Here is a 17269-nt window from a genome sequence, read left to right as displayed (position 1 = left end):
AGGAGGCTCAAGTTGTGAGGCGCCGGCTCCCGAGGGAGGCTCCGGGGCCAACAAACCGGTGAGCATACGGACAGGTGTATACATTGCACCCACACCTGGAGTATTGTGCACAGTTTTGGTCTCCTTACCTAAGGGAGGATACACTCGCCATAGAGGGAGTGCAGCGAAGGTTCACCAGACTGATCCCTGGGATGGGGGGGTTGTCCGATGAGGAGGGATTGAGCAGACTGGGCCGATATTCTCTGGAGTTTATCCAGAGAGGTGATCTCATTGAGGGGGATTGACAGGGTTAGATGCAGGGAGGGTGTTTCCCCCCCCCCGGGGCTGGGGAGTCTAGAACCAGGGCTCACACAGTCTCAGGATAAGGGCTCGGCCATTTAGGACTGAGATGAGGAGGAATTTCTTCACTCGGAGGGGGGGTGAATCTTTGGAATTCTCTGCCCCAGAGGGCTGTGGAGGCTCAGTCATTGAGTATATTCAAGGCCGAGATCGGTAGGTTTTTGGACTCGAGGGGAATCGAGGGATCGGGCGGGAAAGTGGAGTTGAGGTCGAAGATCAGCCGCGATCTGATTGGATGGCGGAGCGGGCTCGAGGGGCCGAATGGCCTCCTCCTGTTCCTAATGTAACAGGCTCGAGGGGCTGAACGGCCTCCTCCTGTCCCTAATGTAACAGGCTCGAGGGGCTGAACGGCCTCCTCCTGTCCCTAATGTAACAGGCTCAAGGGGCTGAACGGCCTCCTCCTGTTCCTAATGTAACAGGCTCGAGGGGCTGAACGGCCTCCTCCTGTCCCTAATGTAACAGGCTCGAGGGGCTGAACGGCCTCCTCCTGTCCCTAATGTAACAGACTCGAAGGGGCTGAATGGCCTCCTCCTGTTCCTAATGTAACAGACTCGAAGGGGCTGAACGGCCTCCTCCTGTCCCTAATGTAACAGACTCGAAGGGGCTGAATGGCCTCCTCCTGTTCCTAATGTAACAGACTCGAAGGGGCTGAATGGCCTCCTCCTGTCCCTAATGTAACAGGCTCGAGGGGCTGAACGGCCTCCTCCTGTCCCTAATGTAACAGGCTCGAGGGGCTGAACGGCCTCCTCCTGTCCCTAATGTAACAGGCTCGAGGGGCTGAACGGCCTCCTCCTGTCCCTAATGTAACAGGCTCGAGGGGCTGAACGGCCTCCTCCTGTTCCTAATGTAACAGGCTCGAGGGGCTGAACGGCCTCCTCCTGTCCCTAATGTAACAGACTCGAGGGGCTGAACGGCCTCCTCCTGTCCCTAATGTAACAGGCTCGAGGGGCTGAACGGCCTCCTCCTGTCCCTAATGTAACAGGCTCGAGGGGCTGAACGGCCTCCTCCTGTCCCTAATGTAACAGGCTCGAGGGGCTGAACGGCCTCCTCCTGTCCCTAATGTAACAGGCTCGATGGGGCTGAACGGCCTCCTCCTGTCCCTAATGTAACAGGCTCGAGGGGCTGAACGGCCTCCTCCTGTCCCTAATGTAACAGGCTCGAGGGGCTGAACGGCCTCCTCCTGTCCCTAATGTAACAGGCTCGAGGGGCTGAACGGCCTCCTCCTGTCCCTAATGTAACAGGCTCGAGGGGCTGAACGGCCTCCTCCTGTTCCTTATGTTATTACGACACAGTGGGAAAGGAAGACCGAGCCTGCGGATCACAAGGACGTGTCACTAGCACACACACCCCGGCCCATCCACGTTCGCCCCTGACCTGCCGGAACCCGATTAACCGCCTGCCCCCAACCGCCCCCCCCCCGACTCCCCCCCACAAGAGAAAGTCCGCAACGTACCAACTGGGTGGCAAAGACTTCGTTCTTGATGTGCCCGCCGCCAAACTCCTTCTTCAACGTGGCTCTGGTGGCTGCGTAGAGCATCTTCTGTCGGATCTGAGAGAGAGCGAGCGAGAGAGAGAGCGAGAGAGAGAGAGAGAGAGAGAGAGCGAGAGAGTTCAACTCGGGTCCACACAAACCACTCCGAAACGCAGGGAGCAATGGTCCGTCGCTTCGAACATCACAAACAGGAGCAGGAGTCGGCCATTCGGCCCCTCGAGCCTGCTCCGCCATTCAATACAACCGTGGCTGATCCGATCTTGGGCTCAGCTCCACTTCCCCGCCCGCTCCCTTCACTCCCTTATCGCTCAAAAATCTGTCTATCTCCGCCTTAAATATATTCAATGGCCCAGCCCCCCACAGCTCTCTGGGGCAGAGAATTCCACAGATTTACAACCCTCTGAGCGAAGAAATTTCTCCTCGTTATGTACGTAACTCTGTAATACTTGCCACCAGAGGGCGCAACTGTTGGGAGTCCTAATGGTCACCTGCACACAGGTGCAGGGCCAGTCTAAAAGGTCGGCTGCCGCCTTGTTTAGGCACTCTGGAGTTGGAATAAAGACTAAGGTCACACTCAGTTTAGCTCACAGTGCCCAGCCTTGTGGAGTTCCTCCAGACACAACAATTGGCGACGAGTACCAGAATACCAACCTTGACGCAAGCATGGCTGCCGCTGGAATATGAGAGAGATTCACAGAGGGTGGGAAGATTGGGCAGCCTTCGTCGAGGGCCTCGACCAGTACTTTGTGGCCAACGAGCTGGACGGAGACACGAATGCGGTCAAGCGCAAGACAGTTCTCCTCAGCGTTTGTGGGCCGAAAATATACGGCCTCATCACGAATCTGCTCGCATCCGCCAAAACCAACGGAGAAGGAACACACAGAGTTGTGCATACTGGTCAGGGACCTCCTCAATCCGAAGGAGAGTATCCCTCATGGACAGGTATCGTTTCGACACGCACCATCGCTCCGGGGCCAGAACGTTAGGAAAAGGGGAGGTGCAACGAGACCTGGGTGTCAGGGTACATCAGTCACTGAAGGTTGGCATGCAGGTACAGCAAGCGGTGAAGAAGGCAAATGGCATGTTGGCCTTCATAGCGAGAGGATTTGAGTACAGGGGCAGGGAGGTGTTGCTACAGTTGTACAGGGCCTTGGTGAGGCCACACCTGGAGTATTGCGTACAGTTTTGGTCTCCTAACCTGAGGAAGGACGTTCTTGCTATTGAGGGAGTGCAGCGAAGGTTCACCAGACTGATTCCCGGGATGGCAGGACTGACATAACAAGAAAGACTGGATCAACTGGGCTTGTATTCACTGGAGTTCAGAAGAATGAGAGGGGACCTCATAGAAACGTTTAAAATTCTGACGGGGTTAGACAGGTTAGATGCAGGAAGAATGTTCCCGCTGTTGGGGAAGTCCAGAACCAGGGGTCACAGTCTAAGGATAAGGGGTAAGCCATTTAGGACCGAGATGAGGAGAAACTTCTTCACCCAGAGAGTGGTGAACCTGTGGAATTCTCTACCACAGAGAGTTGTTGAGGCCAATTCACTAAATATATTCAAAAGGGAGTTAGATGTAGTCCTTACTACTCGGGGGATCAAGGGGTATGGCGAGAAAGCAGGAATGGGGTACTGAAGTTGCATGTTCAGCCATGAACTCATTGAATGGCAGTGCAGGCTCGAAGGGCCGAATGGCCTACTCCTGCACCTATTTTCTATGTGGCGGATCATGTCGCTGACTCGAGACGTCTCGCTGGACCGTGCGATCTCGGAGCTGCGTTGGGGGGGGGGGAAACTCTGCGGGACTTTTGTTTGTGCTGGGCATCAGCCACGGGGTCATTCTTCGAAAGCTGCTGGATGCCAAAGAGCTGAGAAGGGCCAGCGTGATCGCCCAGGCATGCATGGCCGCGAACCATAACAGCAAACAGATATCTTCTCAACATCGAAGCTCACCTGCAAGTATTACACAGTTACGTACATAACACTCCGCAGCTCAGTTTTAAATGGGCGGCCCCTTATTCTAAGACCATGCCCCCTAGTTCTAGTCTCCCCCATCAGTGGGAACATCCTCTCTGCATCCACCTTGTCGAGCCCCCCTCGTAATCTGATACGTTTCATAGAAACATAGAAAATAGGTGCAGGAGTAGGCTATTCGGCCCCTTGAGCCTGCACCGCCATTCAACACGATCATGGCTGATGTTTCGAGAAGATCACCTCTCATTCTTCTGAACTCCAGTGAGTAGAGGCCCAACCTGCTCAACCTTTCCTCATAAGTCATCCCCGGAATCGACCGAGTGAACCTCCTCCGAACTGCCCGACAGGGCGACGGACCCGGAGCGGGAAAGTGGGATGAGGCCGGGATGGCTCTTGGTCGGCCGGCGCAGCGCGGACACGATGGGGCCGGAATGGCCTCCTCCCGCGCTGTCAATGTCTCTGATCCTGGTGGAGGTTCAGAGGGAAAGGGGGCGTTACTCGCGGTGAGGATGGACCCGACAACACGAAGGGAGAGGTTGGGCGGGGGGGGGGGGGGGGGGCAAGAGGAAGGGGGCCTTGGGCAAGCAGTGTCCGCGAGGGGCCCCGGGTCTGGTCACGTGGCTGACCCCTCACCCCCCCCGCCCTCTCCGCCTCCCCCCTCCCTGCTCCCTCCTGCCCCTCCCCTTCCGCCGCATCCTCCCCTCCCTCCCCCCCCCCCCACCCCGTAGGACCCGATCTTACAGAGGAGCCCTCGGGCGACCACAGTAGAAAGATCCACTCCAGACCCTGGGCGTTGCTGCTGTCCAGACAGTACAGGATGTAGCACGGCTGAGTGTCCTGGAGCAGGGGCAACACCAGCTCATCGTAATCCTGCTCCCACGTCCTGCTCGGTGTCCGACATGCTCCCTCCACCAGGTGCTCTGGGGGCAAGAGAGCGAGAGAGGGCGGTGTCAGAGGGGCACACGGTAAGTCCCCACCCTCACCTCATCCTCCCCTCCCCTCCTCGTCCCCACCACCTCCCCACCTCGCCCCCTCCCCTCCCCGCCCCTCCGGAGGGAGAGCGGAGGTCCATTTCGATAGCCCACTGGGCGCGGTTGGCCCAGGCCGCTGGTTGTTGGCCGGCTCTTCGGCCTTGAGGGGCACCACCGCTGTGACGGCTCTGGTTCTTCCCCCGACACCCACACAGGGGTCGAGGCAAAAAAGTCGCCCTTCCGAATCCACTTTGACCCCCCTGACCCCTGACCCCGCCCCCCCCCCCTCCCACACACCCCGGCTGCAATTCGATCATTCGGCTCAGCGCCGGTGCGGAGGGGGGCTGGGGGAGGGGGATAGAATCCAGAGACCTTCCAGGTCAAAGTGGCTCAGTCAGAGAGGCACTGCTCTCGCCTACTGAGGCACCCTGAACAACAAACCTGCATTTATATAGCGCCTTTAATGAGGTGAAACGTCCCCAGGTGCTTCACAGGAGTATTATCAAACACAATCAGACCCCCGAGCCACATAAGGAGATATTAGGGAAAGGCTGGGTCAGAGGAAGGTTTTAAGGAGCGTCTTAAAGGAGGAGAGAGAGGCGGAGAGGTTTAGAGAGGGAGTTCCAGAGCTTGGGGTCCAGGCAACAGAAGGCATGGCCACCGATGGTGGAGCGATTATAATCAGGGATGGTCAGGAGGGCAGAATTAGAGGATTGCAGACATCTCGGGGGGGGGTGTAGGGGCTGGAGGGGGTTACAGAGATAGGGAGGGGTGTAGGTGCTGGAGGAGGTTGCAGAGATAGGGAGGGGTGTAGGGGCTGGAAGGAGGTTACAGAGATAGGGAGGGGTGTAGTGGCTGGAGGAGGTTTCAGAAATAGGGAGGGGTATAGGGGCTGGAGGGGGTTACAGAGATAGGGAGGGGTGTAGGTGCTGGAGGAGGTTACAGAGATAGGGAGGGGTGTAGGGGCTGGAGGGGGTTACAGAGATAGGGAGGGGTGTAGGGGCTGGAGGAGGTTACAGAGATAGGGAGGGGTGTAGGGGCTGGAGGAGGTTACAGAGATAGGGAGGGGTGTCGGGGCTGGAGGAGGTTACAGAGATAGGGAGGGGTGTCGGGGCTGGAAGGAGGTTACAGAGATAGGGAGGGGTGTAGGGGCTGGAGAAGGTTACAGAGATAGGGAGGGGTGTAGGGGCTGGAGGAGGTTACAAAGATAGGGAGGGGTGTCGGGGCTGGAGGAGGTTACAGAGATAGGGAGGGGTGTAGGGGCTGGAAGGAGGTTACAGAGATAGGAAGGGTTGTAGGGGCTGGAAGGAGGTTACAGAGATAGGGAGGGGTGTAGGGGCTGGAGGGGGTTACAGAGATAGGGAGGGGTGTAGGTGCTGGAGGAGGTTGAAGAGATAGGGAGGGGTGTAGGGGCTGGAAGGAGGTTACAGAGATAGGGAGGGGTGTAGGGCTGGAGGAGGTTACAGAGATAGGGAGGGTTGTTAGGGCTGGAGGAGGTTACAGAGATAGGGAGGGGTATAGGGGTTGGAGGGGGTTACAGAGATAGGGAGGGGTGTAGGGGCTGGAGGAGGTTACAGAGATAGGGAGGGGTGTGGGGGCTGGAAGGAGGTTACAGAGATAGGGAGGGGTGTAGGGGCTGGAGGGGGTTACAGAGATAGGGAGGGGTGTAGGTGCTGGAGGAGGTTGCAGAGATAGGGAGGGGTGTAGGGGCTGGAAGGAGGTTACAGAGATAGGGAGGGGTGTAGTGGCTGGAGGAGGTTGCAGAAATAGGGAGGGGTGTAGGGCTGGAGGAGGTTACAGAGATAGGGAGGGTAGTTAGGGCTGGAGGAGGTTACAGAGATAGGGAGGGGTGTCGGGGCTGGAGGAGGTTACAGAGATAGGGAGGGGTGTAGGGGCTGGAAGGAGGTTACAGAGATAGGGAGGGGTGTAGGGGCTGAAGGAGGTTACAGGAATAGGGAGGTGTGTAGGGGCTGGGGGGGATTTGTAAACAAGGATGAGAACTTTGAAATTGAGGCGTTGCTTAACCGGGAGCCAATGTCGGTCAGTGAGCACAGTGGGTGATGGGTGAGTGGGACTGGGTGTGAGTTAGGACACGGGGTCAGTGAGCACAGGGGGTGATGGGTGAGCGGGACTGGGTGCGAGTTAGGACACGGGGTCAGTGAGCACAGGGGGTGATGGGTGAGTGGGACTCGGTGCGAGTTAGGACACGGGGTCAGTGAGCACAGGGGGTGATGGGTGAGTGGGACTCGGTGCGAGTTAGGACACGGGGTCAGTGAGCACAGGGGGTGATGGGTGAGCGGGACTGGGTGCGAGTTAGGACACGGGGTCAGTGAGCACAGGGGGTGATGGGTGAGTGGGACTCGGTGCGAGTTAGAACACGGGGACAGCCGAGTTTTGGATCACCTCTAGTTTACGTCGGGGAGAATGTGGGAGGCCGGCCAGGAGCGCAGCGCGTTGGAATAGTCAAGTCTGGGGGTAACGGGGTCACGGATGAGGGCTTCAGCAGCGGATGAGCTAAGGCAGGGGGGGCGGAGACGGGCGATGTTACGGAGGGGGAAACAGGCGGGTTTAGTTCTGCCGCGGGAGATGTGGCCGGGAGCTCATTTCGGGGTCAGATATGACAGCGAGGTTGGGAACAGTCTGGTTCAGGCTGGGACAGGAGTTGGGGAGAGGGAGGGGCTCGGGGGGGGCTGGGGAACGCAGTTAGTGGCCGGGGACCCAGAACAATGGCTTCGGTCTTCCCGATAGTGAGTTGGAGGGAATTCCTGCTCATCCAGAACTGGGTGTGGGACAAACGGCCTGACAATTGAGGGAGCGCGGAGGAGGTCGAGAGCAGAGAGGCGATAAAGAGAGGAATGTTTGATTCGAAGTCGGAATGGACACAACAGACGGGACAGCGTGCAGGGCAATCCATACCTTCTCTGATGAGAACCTGAATCAGTCGGACTGATCCATCCTTCGATCGGGAGAACAAATGCTGCAATTCAGGTGTGGCTGCAGAGAGACAGAAAGACACAATACCATCAGAAGGACTCGGCCCCAGGACACCGGGGAGAACTCCCCCTGCTCTTCTTCCAATAGTGGCCCCGGGATCTTTTACATCCACCCGAGAGGGCAGACGGGGCCTCGGTTTAATGTCTCATCCCGAAATACAGCCCCTCCGACAGTGCGGCACTCCCTCAGTACCGCCCCTCCGACAGTGCGGCGCTCCCTCAGTACCGCCCCTCCAACAGTGTGGGATTCCCTCAGTACCGTCCCTCCGACAGTGCGGGGCTCCCTCAGTACCGCCCCTCCGACAGTGCGGGGCTCCCTCAGTACCGTCCCTCCGACAGTACGGCACTCCCTCAGTACCGCCCCTCCGACAGTGCGGCGCTCCCTCAGTACCGCCCCTCCGACAGTGCGGGGCTCCCTCAGTACCGCCCCTCCGACAGTGCGGGGCTCCCTCAGTACCGCCCCTCCCACAGTGCGGGGCTCCCTCAGTACCGCCCCTCCGACAGTGCGGCGCTCCCTCAGTACCGCCCCTCCGACAGTGCGGGGCTCCCTCAGTACCGCCCCTCCGACAGTGCGGCGCTCCCTCAGCACTGGCAGTGAGGGAGTGTCGGCCTGGAATCTGGGGCTCAAGTCTCTGAAGTGGGGCTCAAAACCTCAACCTACTGACTCAGAGGCGAGAGACACTACCGAGTGTGTCACTGAGTTTGCAACCACTGTTAAAGAGACAGGTGTCTTCAATCTAATGGTCCTCCTCTTATCGCTGAAAATGGTTCCATTCTGGCCACTCTCTCCACCATTGCCATGGGAACCTTACACTGCACTGAAAGGGGATGGAGTATAAAAGCAGGGAAGTCTTGCTCCAGTTATACAGGGTATTGGTGAGGCCACACCTGGAGTACTGCGTGCAGTTCTGGCTTCCGTATTTACGAAAGGATATACTTGCTTTGGAGGCAGTTCAGAGAAGGTTCACTCGGTTGATTCCGGGGATGAGGGGGGTTGACTTATGAGGAAAGGTTGAGGAGGTTGGGCCTCTACTCATTGGAATTCAGAAGAATGAGAGGTGATCTTATCGAAAGGTATCAGATTATGAGGGGGGCTCGACAAGGTGGATGCAGAGAGGATGTTTCCACTGATGGGGGAGACTAGAACTAGGGGGCATGGTCTTAGAATAAGGGGCCGCCCATTTAAAACTGAGATGAGGAGGAATTTCTTCTCTGAGGGTTGTAAATCTGTGGAATTCGCTGCCTCAGAGAGCTGTGGAAGCCGGGATATTGAATATATTTAAGACAGAGATAGACAGTTTCTTAACCGATAAGGGGGCGGGCAGGGAAGTGGAGCTGAGTCCATGATCGGATCAGCCATGGTCGTATTAAATGGCGGAGCAGGCTCGAGGGGCCGAATGGCCGACTCCTGCTCCTATTTCTTATACGGGACACACAGAGTTAGCGTGCAGGTACAGGAAGTAATCAGGAAGGCGAATGGAATGTTGGCCTTTATAGCAAAGGGGGTTAGCGGATTAGAGTAAGGAGGTCTTACTGCAGTTATACAGGGCCTTGGTGAGGCCTCACCTGGAGTATTGTGTTCAGTTTTGGTCTCCTAATCTGAGGAAGGACATTCTTGCTATTGAGGGAGTGCAGCGAAGGTTCACCAGACTGATTCCCGGGATGGCAGGACTGACATATGAAGAAAGATTGGATCGACTGGGCTTATATTCACTGGAACTTAGAAGGATGAGAGGGGATCTCATAGAAACATATAAAATTCTGACGGGACTGGACAGGTTAGATGCAGGAAGAATGTTCCCGATGTTGGGGAAGTCCAGAACCAGGGGTCACAGTCTAAGGATAAGGGGTAAGCCATTTAGGACCGAGATGAGGAGAAACTTCTTCACTCAGAGAATTGTGAACCTGTGGAATTCTCTACCACAGAAAGTTGTTGGGGCCAGTTCGTTAGATATATTCAAAAGGGAGTTAGATGTGGCCCTTACGGCTAAAGGGATCAAGGGGTATGGAGAGAAAGCAGGAATGGTGCACTGAGGGAATGATCAGCCATGATCTTATTGAATGCTGGTGCAGGCTCGAAGGGCCGAATGGCCTGCTCCTGCACCTATTTTTGATGTTTCGATGTTTCTATGTCCCCGACCCGGAACCTGGTCAGGGGGAAGTGGTTTCAATCTCACTCCACGACTCAGCGATATTTCGCAGCCTCATTCAGGACAAAAGAAGAACCATTTTCTAGGAAGTCTGGTTTGCCAGCAACAATACCCAATCTGAAACTGCACACACATCCCCTTTATCTTAAACATGAAACTATTTCGCAGTAACAACAATGCATTTATATAGCGCCTTTGACGTAGTGAAACGTCCCCAGGTGCTACACAGGAACGATTATCAAACACAATCAGACCCCGAGCCACAGAAGGAGATATTAGGGACAGGCGACCAAAAGCTGGGTCACAGAGGGAGGTTTTAAGGAGCGTCTTAAAAGGAGGCGAGAGAGGCGGAGAGGTTTAGGGAGGGAGTTCCAGAGCTTGGGGCCCAGGCAACAGAAGGCACGGCCACCGATGGTGGAGCGATTATAATCAGGGATGGTCAGGAGGGCAGAATTAGAGGAGCGCAGACATCTCGGGGGGTTGTGGGGCTGGAGGAGGTTGCAGAGATAGGGAGGGGTTGTGGGGCTGGAGGAGGTTACAGAGATAGGGAGGGGTATAGGGGCTGGAGGAGGTTACAGAGATCGGGAGGGTTGTAGGGGCTGGAGGAGTTTACAGAGATAGGGAGGAGTGTAGGGGCTGGAGGAGGTTACAGAGATAGGGAGGGGTATAGGGGCTGGAGGAGGTTACAGAGATAGGGAGGGTTGTAGGGGCTGGAGGAGGTTACAGAGATAGGGAGGGGTGTCGGGGCTGTCAGAGGGGCGGTACTGAGTTGCTGTATGACATCAAACATAATCGAATGAAATGTAACGGCTCACTTTAAGCCACTGCTTCCTGACTTGACTTGTCGGTGGGGCGGGCAATAATCAAGGGAATAATGGAGGCATGTGAAAAAGGAACGGCAGTAGTCATGGGGGATTTTAACCTCCATATCGATTGGTCAAATCAAATCGCACGGGGTAGCCTGGAGGAGGAATTCATAGAATGCATACGGGATTGTTTCTTAGAACAGTATGTAACAGAACCTACAAGGGAGCAAGCTATCTTAGATCTGGTCCTGTGTAATGTGACAGGAATAATAAATGATCTCCTAGTAAAAGATCCTCTCGGAATGAGTGATCACAGTATGGTTGAATTTGTAATACAGATTGAGGGTGAGGAAGTAGTGTCTCAAACGAGCGTACTATGCTTAAACAAAGGGGACTACAGTGGGATGAGGGCAGAGTTGGCTAAAGTAGACTGGAAACACAGACTAAATGGTGGCACAATTGAGGAACAGTGGAGGACTTTTAAGGAGCTCTCTCATAGTGCTCAACAAAAATATATTGCAGTGAAAAAGAAGGACGGTAAGAGAAGGGATAACCAGCCGTGGATAACCAAGGAAATAAAGGAGAGTATCAAATTAAAAACCAATGTGTATAAGGGGGCCAAGGTTAGTGGGAAAATAGAAGATTGGGAAAATTTTAAACGACAGCAAAGAATGACTAAGAAAGCAATAAAGAAAGAAAAGATAGATTACGAAGGTAAACTTGCGCAAAACATAAAAACAGATAGTAAAAGCTTTTACAGATATATAAAACGGAAAAGAGTGACTAAAGTAAATGTTGGTCCCTTAGAAGATGAAAAGGGGGATTTAATAATGGGAAATGTGGAAATGGCTGAGACCTTAAACAATTATTTTGCTTCGGTCTTCACAGTGGAAGACACAAAAACAATGCCAAAAATTGCTGGTCACAGGAATGTGGGAAGGGAGGACCTTGAGACAATCACTGTCACTAGGGGGGTAGTGCTGAACAGGCTAATGGGACTGAAGGTAGACAAGTCCCCTGGTCCTGATGAAATGCATCCCAGGGTATTAAAAGAGATGGCGGAAGTTATAGCAGATGCATTCGTTATAATTTACCAAAATTCTCTGGACTCTGGGGAGGTACCAGCGGATTGGAAAGCAGCTAATGTAACGCCTCTGTTTAAAAAAGGGGGCAGACAAAAGGCAGGTAATTATAGGCCGGTTAGTTTAACATCTGTAGTGGGGAAAATGCTTGAAACTATCATTAAGGAAGAAATAGCGGGACATCTAGATAGGAATAGTGCAATCAAGCAGACACAGCATGGATTCATGAAGGGGAAATCATGTTTAACTAATTTACTGGAATTCTTTGAGGATATAACGAGCATGGTGGATAGAGGTGTACCGATGGATGTGGTGTATTTAGATTTTCAAAAGGCATTCGATAAGGTGCCACACAAAAGGTTACTGCAGAAGATAAGGGTACGCGGAGTCAGAGGAAATGTATTAGCATGGATAGAGAATTGGCTGGCGAACAGAAAGCAGAGAGTCGGGAGAAATGGGTCCTTTTCGGGTTGGAAATCGGTGGTTAGTGGTGTGCCACAGGGATCAGTGCTGGGACCACAACTGTTTACAATATACATAGATGACCTGGAAGAGGGGACAGAGTGTAGTGTAACAAAATTTGCAGATGACACAAAGATTAGTGGGAAAGCGGGTTGTGTAGAGGACACAGAGAGGCTGCAAAGAGATTTAGATAGGTTAAGCGAATGGGCTAAGGTTTGGCAGATGGAATACAATGTCGGAAAGTGTGAGGTCATCCACCTTGGGAAAAAAAAAACAGTAAAAGGGAATATTATTTGAATGGGGAGAAATTACAACATGCTGCGGTGCAGAGGGACCTGGGGGTCCTTGTGCATGAATCCCAAAAAGTTAGTTTGCAGGTGCAGCAGGTAATCAGGAAGGCGAATGGGATGTTGGCCTTCATTGCGAGAGGGATGGAGTACAAAAGCAGGGAGGTCCTGCTGCAACTGTACAGGGTATTGGTGAGGCCGCACCTGGAGTACTGCGTGCAGTTTGGGTCACCTTACTTAAGGAAGGATACACTAGCTTTGGAAGGGGTACAGAGACGATTCACGAGGCTGATTCCGGAGATGAAGGGGTTACCTTATGATGATAAATTGAGTAGACTGGGTCTTTACTCGTTGGAGTTCAGAAGGATGAGGGGTGATCTTATAGAAACACTTAAAATAATGAAAGGGATAGACAAGATAGAGGCAGAGAGGTTGTTTCCACTGGTCGGGGAGACTAGAACTAGGGGGCACAGCCTCAAAATACGGGGGAGCCAATTTAAAACCGAGTTGAGAAGGAATTTCTTCTCCCAGAGGGTTGTGAATCTGTGGAATTCTCTGCCCAGGGAAGCAGTTGAGGCTAGCTCATTGAATGTATTCAAGTTACAGATAGATAGATTTTTAACCATTAAGGGTTACGGGGAGCGGGCGGGTAAGTGGAGCTGAGTCCACGACCAGATCAGCCATGATCTTGTTGAATGGCGGAGCAGGCTCGAGGGGCTAGATGGCCTACTCCTGTTCCTAATCCTTATGTTCTTATGTAAGCAGCGTGGTTACAGTCTCAGCTTCTCTCTCTGATACAGGGAGGTCACTCAACACGTCACAGGCGACGGAAATGGGATGCAGTAACTTCCCCTGTCCGCTCCCTCCCCCTCGCCCCACATACAGTTAGCAAATGGTCACATTGCACATCAGAACATAAGAAATAGGAGCAGGAGTCGGCCATTCGGCCCCTCGAGCCTGCTCCGCCATTCAATACGACCATGGCTGATCCGATCATGGACTCAGCTCCACTTCCCTGCCCGCCCCCTGATCGGTTAAGAAACTGTCTTTCTCTGTCTTAAATATATTCAATGTCCCGGCTTCCACAGCTCTCTGAGGCAGCGAATTCCACAGATTTACAACCCTCTGAGAGAAGAAATTCCTCCTCATCTCAGTTTTAAATGGGCGGCCCCTTATTCTAAGACCATGCCCCCTAGTTCTAGTCTCCCCCATCAGTGGGAACATTCTCTCTGCAGCCACCTTGTCAAGCCCCCCTCATAATCTGATACCTTTCGATAAGATCACCTCTCATTCTTCTGAATTCCAATGAGTAGAGGCCCAACCTCCTCAACCTTTCCTCATAAGTCAACCCCCTCATCCCCGGAATCAACCGAGTGAACCTTCTCTGAACTGCCTCCAAAGCAAGTATATCCTTCCGTAAATACGGAAGCCAAAACTGCACGCAGTACTCCAGGAAGCAGTTTGCACAGGACATTAGACCCAGCAACCACAGGCCAGGACACGGGGGCACCGTCTTAAAATTAGAGCCAGGCTTTTCAGGAGCGAAGTCAGGAAACAGGTCCACACACACACACACACACACACACACACACACACACACAGAGGGTGGTAGAAAATCGGAACTCTCTTCCACAAACGGCAATAGATGCTGAATCAAGTGTTCGTTTTTAAAATCGGAGATTGCTAGCTTTCTGTTAACCGAAGGTATTAAGGGATACGGGGCAAAGGCGGGTAGATGGAGTTAGGTCGCAGATCAGCCCTGATCTCATTGAATGACAGAACAGGCTCGAGGGGCTGAACGGCCTCCTCCTGTCCCTAATGTAACAGGCTCGAGGGGCTGAACGGCCTCCTCCTGTCCCTAATGTAACAGGCTCGAGGGGCTGAACGGTCTCCTCCTGTCCCTAATGTAACAGGCTCAAGGGGCTGAATGGTCTCCTCCTGTTCCTAATGTAACAGGCTCGAGGGGCTGAACGGCCTCCTCCTGTTCCTAATGTAACAGGCTCGAGGGGCTGAACGGCCTCCTCCTGTTGCTAATGTAACAGGCTCGAGGGGCTGAACGGCCTCCTCCTGTCCCTAATGTAACAGGCTCGAGGGGCTGAACGGCCTCCTCCTGTCCCTAATGTAACAGGCTCGAGGGACTGAGCGGCCTCCTCCTGGCGATGTGGTTCTATGGCGTGTCCAGGGCGGACACTCATGTGGAGAGGGGCTGGGTCCTGTTGGTGAGTTGCTCCAGAAAGCAGCTGTGGACAGGCATCACGGTCAGTGGGCAATGCATCGAGTGGCCAGGCCTCAGACCACAGGAGAGGAAATACATCATCAGTGGGTAGCACCCTCGCCTCGGAGGCAGCAGGTTGTGGGTTCAAGTCTCACTCCAGAGACTCGAGCACAAAAATCTCAGCTGATGCTCCCAATGCAGTACTGAGGGAGCGCCGCACTGCGCTGTCGGAGGGTACGGTACTGAGGGAGCGCCGTACTGCGCTGTCGGAGGGGCAGTACTGAGGGAGCACCGTACTGCGCTGTCGGAGGGGCAGTACTGAGGGAGCGCCGCACTGCGCTGTCGGAGGGGCGGTACTGAGGGAGCGCCGCACTGCGTTGTCGGAGGGGCGGTACTGAGGGAGCGCCGCACTGCGCTGTCGGAGGGGCGGTACTGAGGGAGCGCCGCACTGCGTTGTCGGAGGGGCGGTACTGAGGGAGCGCCGCACTGCGTTGTCGGAGGGGCGGTACTGAGGGAGTGCCGCACTGTCGGAGGGGCGGTACTGAGGGAGTGCCGCACTGTCGGAGGGGCGGTACTGAGGGAGTGCCGCACTGTCGGAGGGGCGGTACTGAGGGAGTGCCGCACTGTCGGAGGGGCGGTACTGAGGGAGTGCCGCACTGTCGGAGGGGCGGTACTGAGGGAGTGCCGCACTGTCGGAGGGGCGGTACTGAGGGAGCGCCGCACTGTCGGAGGGGCGGTACTGAGGGAGCCCCGCACTGTCGGAGGGGCGGTACTGAGGGAGCGCCGCACTGTCGGAGGGGCAGTACTGAGGGAGTGCCGCACTGTCGGAGGGGCGGTACTGAGGGAGCGCCGCACTGTCGGAGGGGCGGTACTGAGGGAGCGCCGCACTGTCGGAGGGGCGGTACTGAGGGAGTGCCGCACTGTCGGAGAGGCGGTACTGAGGGAGCCCCGCACTGTCGGAGGGGCCATGTTTCGGATGAAATATTAAACCGAGGCCCTGTCTGATCTCAGGCCGATGTAAAAGATCCCACGGCCACTGGAACAGCCGGGTATCCTTGCTGGAATCAATGTATCCCTCACAACCAACATCACTAAAACATTATCTGGTCATTATCACATTACTGTTTGTGGGAGAGAGACAGAGGGGGTATCAGAGGGTGGAGGGGGTGTATCAGAGGGTGGAGGGGGTGTATCAGAGGGTGGAGGGAGGGTAGAGGGGGTGATTGGAGAAGTGGAGGGGGGGTATGAGGGTGGAGGGGGTGTATCAGAGGGTGGAGGGGGTGGAGGGAGGGTAGAGGGGGTGATTGGAGAAGTGGAGGGGGTATGAGGGTGGAGGGCATGTATCAGAGGGTGGAGGGGGAGTGATCAGAGGGTGGGCAGGGGAGGGGAGGAGAGGGGGGGGTATGAGACAAGGGGCAGGGGGACCCAGCGCAGGCCGCTCCCTGGGCGGTGGCGGGGCTGCAGTACCAGCCCCTAACCCCAGGGGCGCCCTGGAGCAGTACCACAAGCTGCAGTACCAGCCCCCAGCCCCAGGGGCGCCCTGGAGCAGTAACACAAGCTGCAGTACCAGCCCCTAACCACAGGGGCAGCCTGCAGCAGGTGCACAGGCTGCAGTACCAGCCCCCAGCCCCAGGGGCGCCCTGGAGCAGTAACACAAGCTGCAGTACCAGCCCCTAACCCCAGGGGCGCCCTGCAATAGTAACACAAGCTGCAGTACCAGCTCCTGTCCCCAGGGGCGCCCTGGAACAGTAACACAAGCTGCAGTACCAGCCCCTAACCCCAGGGGCACTCTGGAGCAGGTGCACAGGCTGCAGTACCAGCCCCTAACCCCAGGGGCGGCCTGGAGCAGTAACACAAGCTGCAGTACCAGCCCCCAGCCCCAGGGGCGCCCTGGAGCAGGTGCACAAGCTGCAGTACCAGCCCCCAGCCCCAGGGGCACCCTGGAGCAGGTGGACTGGCTCCAGTACCAGCCCCCAACCCCAGGGGCGGTGCAGTGGATGCAGTACCAGCCCCCAACCCCAGGGGCGCCCTGGAGCAGCCCTGCACACCTTTACCTGCTATGCCCGTCTGATGCGACATCTTTCCCCGGGCTCTGCTTCCGCGGACTGCGCCCTTAAAGGGGCAGGCCGCCGCCGGCAGGAAGCGTCGCTCTTAAAGGGGCGGGCCTCCCCCAAGACCCGCCTACCAGCTCTCCCTTAAAGGGGCAGGCACCGCCGCAAAAAAAATGCGACTTCTTAAAGGGGAAGGCTCACCAGTTTTTGCACACAGTCACTGAAATTGTGACATTAATGGAAATTTGGGAATTGTATAATTACAGATTTAGAAATGTTTACAATTACAGATTTCAGGAGGCGCAGTTCCGTCTCAGTCGGCGCTTTCATAATAGGGAGCGGGACACGTTCCTGAAGGAGGAAATAAACATTTCGCAGGGGCTACAGGGAAAGAGAGCGGGACGGGCTGAACGGCCCCCTCCTGTCCCTAATGTAACAGGCTCGAGGGGC

The 17269-nt window shown here is 55.3% G+C and overlaps 1 protein-coding gene across 1 annotated transcript in view; it reads right to left on the bottom strand.

Annotated features, from left to right (window-relative positions):
* The window catches only part of LOC139241900 (twinfilin-2-like), a 33668-nt gene extending 16776 nt beyond the window's left edge, over positions 1-16892 (bottom strand). Inside the window, exons 1-4 of the mRNA XM_070870129.1 lie at positions 16823-16892; positions 7690-7767; positions 4544-4722; positions 1793-1888 (exon numbers count right to left, since the gene is read on the bottom strand). Of these exons, the coding sequence (XP_070726230.1) occupies positions 1793-1888; positions 4544-4722; positions 7690-7767; positions 16823-16847 (378 nt within the window). The 5' untranslated portion in view covers positions 16848-16892. The remainder of the gene's footprint in view (positions 1-1792; positions 1889-4543; positions 4723-7689; positions 7768-16822) is intronic.
* Positions 16893-17269: the final 377 nt, after the last annotated feature.

The sequence above is a fragment of the Pristiophorus japonicus genome, unplaced genomic scaffold (assembly GCF_044704955.1).
Source record: "Pristiophorus japonicus isolate sPriJap1 unplaced genomic scaffold, sPriJap1.hap1 HAP1_SCAFFOLD_1155, whole genome shotgun sequence".
NCBI classification, from domain to species: Eukaryota; Metazoa; Chordata; class Chondrichthyes; family Pristiophoridae; genus Pristiophorus; species Pristiophorus japonicus.
The sequence above is the reverse complement of the archived record's forward strand: the minus strand, read 5'-3'. Positions and strand labels throughout refer to the sequence as shown.